General features: G+C 42.2%; 1 protein-coding gene across 4 annotated transcripts in view; it reads right to left on the bottom strand.

Moving 5' to 3' along the window:
* Nucleotides 1-1,544: 1,544 nt before the first annotated feature.
* TNIK (TRAF2 and NCK interacting kinase) overlaps nucleotides 1,545-7,044 on the bottom strand; it is a 348,375-nt gene continuing 342,875 nt past the window's right edge. For all 4 annotated transcript variants that reach the window (XM_037046529.1, XM_037046530.1, XM_037046531.1 and 1 more), the window contains 3 exons: nucleotides 5,846-6,005; nucleotides 5,464-5,603; nucleotides 1,545-3,356 (listed from right to left, as the gene is read on the bottom strand). In XM_037046529.1, the coding sequence (XP_036902424.1) occupies nucleotides 3,273-3,356; nucleotides 5,464-5,603; nucleotides 5,846-6,005 (384 nt within the window). In that variant the 3' untranslated portion in view covers nucleotides 1,545-3,272. The remainder of the gene's footprint in view (nucleotides 3,357-5,463; nucleotides 5,604-5,845; nucleotides 6,006-7,044) is intronic.

Below are 7,044 nucleotides of genomic sequence, written 5' to 3'. Positions count from 1 at the left end.
AGCTGGCATGGGGAGGTCATGGCCATCTGAAGGGACCTTACAGGTTGTCCATTCCTACCGCCCACTGAATATGGGAATCCGTGCTGTGGTGTCCCTGACTGGCACCCAGGGAAGATGGTAACTTGTCAGGCCCTGGTCCAAGACGATGGTTGGGCTGACTTGGTGGGTTTTAACTTGTGATTACCACTTTAGGGCAGCAAGGATCTAGTGAGACTTACTTTGGAAGGAGGGCTCAGTTTCTCTCTGTAGAAAAATAAACAGAAAATAAGCTAATTCTAGAGACAAAAGTCCACTACAAGAAGAACAAAAGCTAATAACTGAAACTAACTAGTCTCAAAGTCTCAAAGCTAAAGAAAATGTTATTAAGTTGCTATTAAGGTGATAAAAGCAAAACCTTCTCCCTGTCCACTCCCCTCCCCCCCCAAAAAAAGAAGAAAGAAAAAAGAAAGCAAACCAAAAAGTTGGCATTTGTCACAAGCCACAAAAACAGCCTGAAATATTTTGCATGACCTAAGCACCAGTGTGTTGGGGATAGGGCCTGTCCTGATGGAAGAAATGTATTTTTGAAGATAAAAGCTTAAAGGAATTCCTTAGATATCTTTTTAAAGATGTACACAGATTTGTGTGTGGGGGGGCACTTGTAAATTTGATTTTGCCTTGTACTCAGTGTAAAATACTTGTACAAAAATATAAAAGGCATGGCTTGATGTTTAACGTCTGTGTTTTATTGTTGTTGGCACCAGAAAAAGCTCATGTTCTATGTTATGTCACTGTACATACTGTAAACAAGACTGCATTAATATTGTTCTCTGATGAGTTTTTGTTTCAATGAGTCTAGATTTTAAAAAATACATTCACAAACTACCTTATGTTTAAACACAATGATTCCCTTTTATTTCTTAACTGTACCCCAAATCCCACAATAAAAAAATCATTTAAAGCTGTGTGTTTCAAACTTATCACTTAGAAATAAAAACAAAACATAACATAAAAACAAAGATCAGTTTGCAACATAATTTAAAGAAGCTTCTGGTTTAAAATACCACAGCAGCGATATAAAGAGCTGGTGGCAATCATATCTGGGGAGGAGACCCAATCAATATAGTTTGTCCACATCCGCATCCAATGATAGTAGTTGCTAAATTCAATCCAAAAAGTTATTGCTGATTTTTTTGCATGGAATTTGTGAAGATAGTATTGTTCGGCAGCGGAATCACAGCAGTAAAAATGAGAACGGGAGGATTTCATTGCTTTTGAGAGCTAAAGGGACCATGATGAGGACATCTTGGGGATTGACCGGAGATAATCCTCAATTCCTTTTCTGGGTGTTATCTGCTTAATATAATGCCAATGACAACCACCTTTACAGGAGGGGCATACTCATCTACTTCAGAACCCAGAGTAATTCCCTTTCCTTCCCTTCCCTCCTTGCCCAAACCACAATTGAAATGACTCTATTTCCCTAACGTGTATTTCGTTCTCATTGATAGTACATCAGCTGCTCATGCATTTAGGCAAAATCAGTAGGATCCCAGTTTTTGTAAAATCTGTTTACAGTAGTTGTTTTCTCCAGAAACAAGCCACATTAATTTCTGTTGTTGGATTTTCAAAAAAAATTTTGAGAAGAACAATTTCTTTAACTACTGTTTTGTTTAAAAAATATTAACTACACCTGAGATTGCCAGTTGAGCTCTCTATATGTCTCCTGGAGATGACACTGCTGTGATGAACAGTGAAACGAAACAGACGAAACGAGGTAGGTTAAAACAGGAAGCGCAACACAGATATCGCTTTGCAACACCTCGATACCACAGGTGGCCATGCTTGTAGCTTTGGAAAGAAAATCCCAGACGGTCACGTAAAAGTTCAAATCATCCGAGTAAGTTGATAAGGACACGAGTCAACCTGAACTAAATACACACATACCTCTGCACAAATGTTGTTTACCATATGTTGGGTAATTTGGAGGAAGGTAAAATGATTAGGATCTCAGAATTTTGGCCAAAGCCTTGCTTTCAAGTTCTGTAAAGTCTGAACCAGTGAGGCCTACTGTCTCAGGCAGGCATAGTAGTCTAGTTCCTTCTCTCACCAACCCAAGGGAACACAGGCAGCTCAGAAACACTCATCATTATTTTTCTCAGTTGCAATTTTCATCTTGAGAAAGTGGCACTGTCAGGAGAAAGCTGGGAATGATCAGAGCCTGAACTGAATGTCATTCACGGTCCAGTTGGAACTCAACAAAGTCTCATTCCTAATAAAGCCCAAACCGAGTGACCTCTTAGCCGGGAGGCCGTGTACGTTTATAAAAGAATGTGTGTGTGTGTGTGTGTGTGTGTGTGTGTGTGTGTGGTCTTCTTAGCTTGTTTCCCAGAAGCTCTCTCTGTGTGACCTTGTCTGCCATCCCATCTTTTGCCCTGACCCATTGCATAATAGCTGAGGGAAAACTGCCTTACAGGACCCTCAGTCGCTGGAGCCAACTCAACTCAATGACACAACTGTCCCATTCAACACACCCCACTCTGTGCAGGGCCGTATAAAAATAGGGCCTGTCAGACTCAAAAATGGCAGTTGATTTTATTAGTCTAAGGCTAGTAGTTTAGCCATTTAAAATCTATTTCCCAAAAGAGGGGAAAACAGTACAGTATTTTTCTTCTCTTAAAAATTCATTAGCCAGTTGCTACCAAAAAGCAACCTTTTGGGTTGGTGAAGGCAAGAGTTCTAAAATTACCCCACTGTGCAGTTATGGCCTTCAGTGTAAGGAGATAAGGTACATTTATTGTGCTGTCTCTCGCCATTTGAAATTGGAAATTTTACAACATATTGTATACTTAAAGCAGGCAGACAATTAAAAATGGACTAATTTTCTCAGTGTGCATTCTCTCCCCATTCTTACAAAGTAAGGGAGTAAAGAAAAAAGGTAAAAAAACAAAACAAAACACAGAATCCACCGTAACACAGCTTAATCATAAGAGCACACAATATTTGTTTCTATCCCTAACTCCGAAGGGCACATGGTCCATCTCTGTCCACAGGCAACGCAGCATTCTTGGGGATCTCCTGGAAATTCCTGCCACCTTTTTCTCTCCTTCTCAACCAGGCTGCAACATTGAAAGATGGACTGTTTTGGGACGGGTGGAGGGAGAGGAAAAGGGGAAAGTGGTATGTTCAACCAAGCCTTCTGATTCTGCCTCTAGACTGGCATAAGTCCACATGAGTTATGTTCTTTTAAATTAGAAATAACGCCATGAAGATAAGTGCCAAGTGCTCTTCTGTTACCAGTTCATCATGGAATTTCTGTTGAGGGTCATGAAAAACACTTGGCTACTTCCTCCAGATCGCACGGATGCAAAAAATACCTGTTTGAAATTAAAAAGAAGTTAGTTCAACTGCATGGTTTCTCGCCCTCTCTTCTTCAAACGTCCATCCATTTCCTCTCACATGTCCTATCCTGGCCATGCGTCATCTCTTAAGACTCAGTGGCTGGTGTTTATAAAGTGCCTTTTAACAGAGTGCATCCTCTGTAAACACTCCTGCCTTTGTGATTGTTATTATCACTTATTGTGGGATTGACCTTCGGGGTCAATCTTGATTTGTAACTTCCCCTTTGGGTGCTCACATTTCACAAGGGAGTTCTGTGCCGGGATCAGTTGCTGGATTGGGACACAACGGGGTCCTTGTGCACTTTTGGAAAGCTGCAGAGGCTCCCCTCTGCTCCCCTATAAAGACAAGAGGGCAGGTGGCTTTTGGGACTAAAGAGAATCCTTTCGAATTCCCAAAGTCAAGGGGGGAAATTTTGGGCAAATGAATTTGACTTCTTAATTTTTTAATTAAAAAAAAAGAGCTAAATGGTTGTGGTCAGATAGGCTAAGGTGTTCAATGCCTGTTCACTTTGGCATTTCAAGAATTAACGCTTGGCCTCTCTGCTGATGCAGGCACATCCTCAGCCAACGGAGATAATGGCATTAGTAAGCAGAACCACAGTCCATTAGGTCCGGGTCTGTTAAATCATTGTTATTAAGCAATGAGAGACGTGAGCAACATTCGGGTTACTGCTTGCCTGAGCTGAATGTCAATGGACCACTGCCCTAGGAAAATAATCTTCTGAGCGGTGGTCTAGCCCTTTATTCAGCCAACACCAAACTTTGGTCCAAGGCAATTACTTTTGTCACTAGTGTACAGTCTCTGCTACTTCATTTCCACAACCTCTTCAGAAGAACGCTGTGGAAATGCTTGTCATCCAGTTAATGCTACATAGGTTAGTAAAGCTATTGTTGGGGTCAATGATTCAGAGTGGGTGAGCACAGAGGACCCACGGAAACACAGAAGGGGAAGAGTCGCTGCTCTCACCAGGTCATGTGCACTCTGGACTTCAAACCTCGGGGCCAGGTGTGGGTGTGGCCCCAACTGCTCCTGAGGGTGTGGGCAGGGCTTGTGGGGGTGGGTCTTCAATAAACTAGCAGTGTGGGAGCCCGTGCCCAGACCACTCCTAGTCATATGATTTCCAGACACTAGGTGAGGTGCTGGAGTTTTAACAAGGGATGGTCTGGCACACTCTGGTCAGGCCCTGGAACTCTCCTTGCCACCTGTCGCTATTGCCCACCCAGACCACACCTGACCATGCCAGGTCAGAGTGGTTGGCCAGGGTCAGATCTAGAAGTTTAGACCCACACCTCCAGGAGTGGACTAAGATCAGTCTGGATGGGCCAAGAGATGTACGTCTGTTCAACCCGTCACATTCTTTCCTATTGGTGTTTATGTCAGCTGTTTTGGGGGTAGCATTTCTAAGTCGGCCAAGGTCACAGAGGATGAATTCACAAATGCAGTACAGCTTAGCTACTAAAACGCTTGGATTAGTCTACGGGGAGGGCACGGGAGAAGCAGCAGTGCTGCAGAATACCCTTCCGAGGGCTGAGCATGCCAGAGGACACCGCCACTTCCACCGGAAACAGTCCCCCTACGACACCGAAGAAGAAACATGGCGGATGACACAGGACATGGCACTAGTTGAGTTTGTGATTGTGCATTCCTCAAGGAACGGGTGACACTTTTTTAAGTTTATATTTCTACATGTCAAATGTTTTACATTTAAAGGTGAATATAATGTGATAGTTTAGGTCTAAAAGTGGGATATAAAGTTGACCCACTGTGAGGTGATTAATGATGGACCAACTCTTCTAAGTGGTTAGGAGAATTTGGGATGTCTGCTGAATCACTGTAAGGTCTGCAGGGCACAAAAGTTACTAAGAGTTTACAAGAAACTTTTAGATATGTTTACGCCTTTTGATATGTAAGTAATACATTTTGAGGGTTCACATAAATCAAACCAAATAATGCCATTTCAAGATAATATTGATTGTTAACACAGATGTGATTCAAATCAGTAGAAAGGAAAATGAAGGTTTCACAGGTACCTGGTGGTCTCTTAAAATGCAAACACTAATGCAAATGTTGAAACGGATTTACCTTATCATTTCTTTCACATAGAAACTTTAACCTTTGAGCTCGCTTATGCATAAATACTCCATCCAAATGTCCTGTTTCCACTGACCGGATCTCAATAGCTTTCTCGCCCCAGCCCATTATCTGATTGGAATGAATGTAGGCTGTCAAAAGGAATTTCCAAAACTGCATTAAAAACATTAGATGGGCAATAACTCACAGCATCTGTTCACATCTTAACCACAAAAATGACAAACAACTTGAGATAAACAGACAAAGCAAGTCTTACAACTGTTATTCACAGACTTTTTTTTTTGGTGGAATCAAATGGTTGTTTCACATTTCTTGACTTTCGTTTCATTTGGGGGGTGTAACTGCTGAAGGAGATAAGGAATGGTTAACCTACCCACAGATGTGGGCATTTCTCCCCATTGGAGCACCACATCCTTAGTTATCCGGCCGTAGGTGTTCACGTACACCCCCTCATCCTCATAGCAAACAAGCATTTCCATCCCATCAGTTTTAGGCAAGATGACAATGGCATGGGGAGTGATATTGCCCTGAATCTAGAAGACAAAGAAAGGCCAGGCATTATTCTTTTTAAAAATAAGCAACGTCTTCACTAGTAATAGCTAAGAATTGTAAAAAAAAAAAAAAAAAAAAAGGTTTCCCTTTTTTCTATTTTCATTCTAGAGGCTGACATTCTGCTTTGCTTAATTTAACCATCAACCTGTCACATACTCCGGTAAATACAAACTTAGGCACTAGGTCAAGAATCCCATTTACTTGTTCCTGAAAATAAGAACAGCTCAAGAGCACCCAGTATGTGCCAAGCACTGGGCCCTTGAACTGTACAATTTCTAGCCCTTAGAGCAGCTCCTCATGGGAGCTCTCTCTGCCTACACGAGGCAGCTACATTTCCGAGGGACTGTGTAACCTGACCAAAGCTGCCCTAGTATGTGGCGGTAGCATTGGGGTTTGGACTTTTGTCTTGTAGACATGGAAAATCACGTGTTTTCTACCTAGTTCCGAAACAGATGAAGAGAAGCTGAACTGGATGGAGAAGAGCCCAAAGGGGGCCAGGAGATGGGACCAAAACAGACTTGTACCAAATGGGCTCTGAGCAGGTAGCATAGATTGTTTATCTGGGTGCTTAAATAACAGGAAAATCCAAATTAAGGGCTTGCTGAGAAAAAAATAATAAAGTTACCAGTCATTCCAAGAGTCTTGCTATTGAAATAAGTGTAGATTGACTTGTTCTAGAAAGAGATGCAGTGCTGCCGTGACCCTGGTTGGGAGTGTCATGGCAGCCTCGGAGCTGCGGGAGGGTAGGAATGACGGGGTCGAGGGAGGTCGTGGTGGGGCTCCAGCACACGTGGGGTGAGTGTGTGTGTGTGCACGTACACATGAGGTGGAAGCTGTAACTCAACAATGAATGATGTGTGTGTGTGTGTGTGTGTGTGTGTAATGTACTAAAACAACTTTTTTCAATTGATTTCTTTGGAGTAAAGTCTTTAAACTGTTAAAACACAAATCAGTGACAGATGAGGCCTTGGACTTTCCTAATAAATAATTTCCATTGGATGTGAGCCTTGGGACTACATA

Source organism: Sturnira hondurensis, unplaced genomic scaffold (genome assembly GCF_014824575.4).
Source record: "Sturnira hondurensis isolate 20B ecotype Veracruz unplaced genomic scaffold, ASM1482457v3 Scaffold0005279, whole genome shotgun sequence".
In the NCBI taxonomy this organism is placed as follows: domain Eukaryota; kingdom Metazoa; phylum Chordata; class Mammalia; order Chiroptera; family Phyllostomidae; genus Sturnira; species Sturnira hondurensis.
The sequence above is the reverse complement of the archived record's forward strand: the minus strand, read 5'-3'. Positions and strand labels throughout refer to the sequence as shown.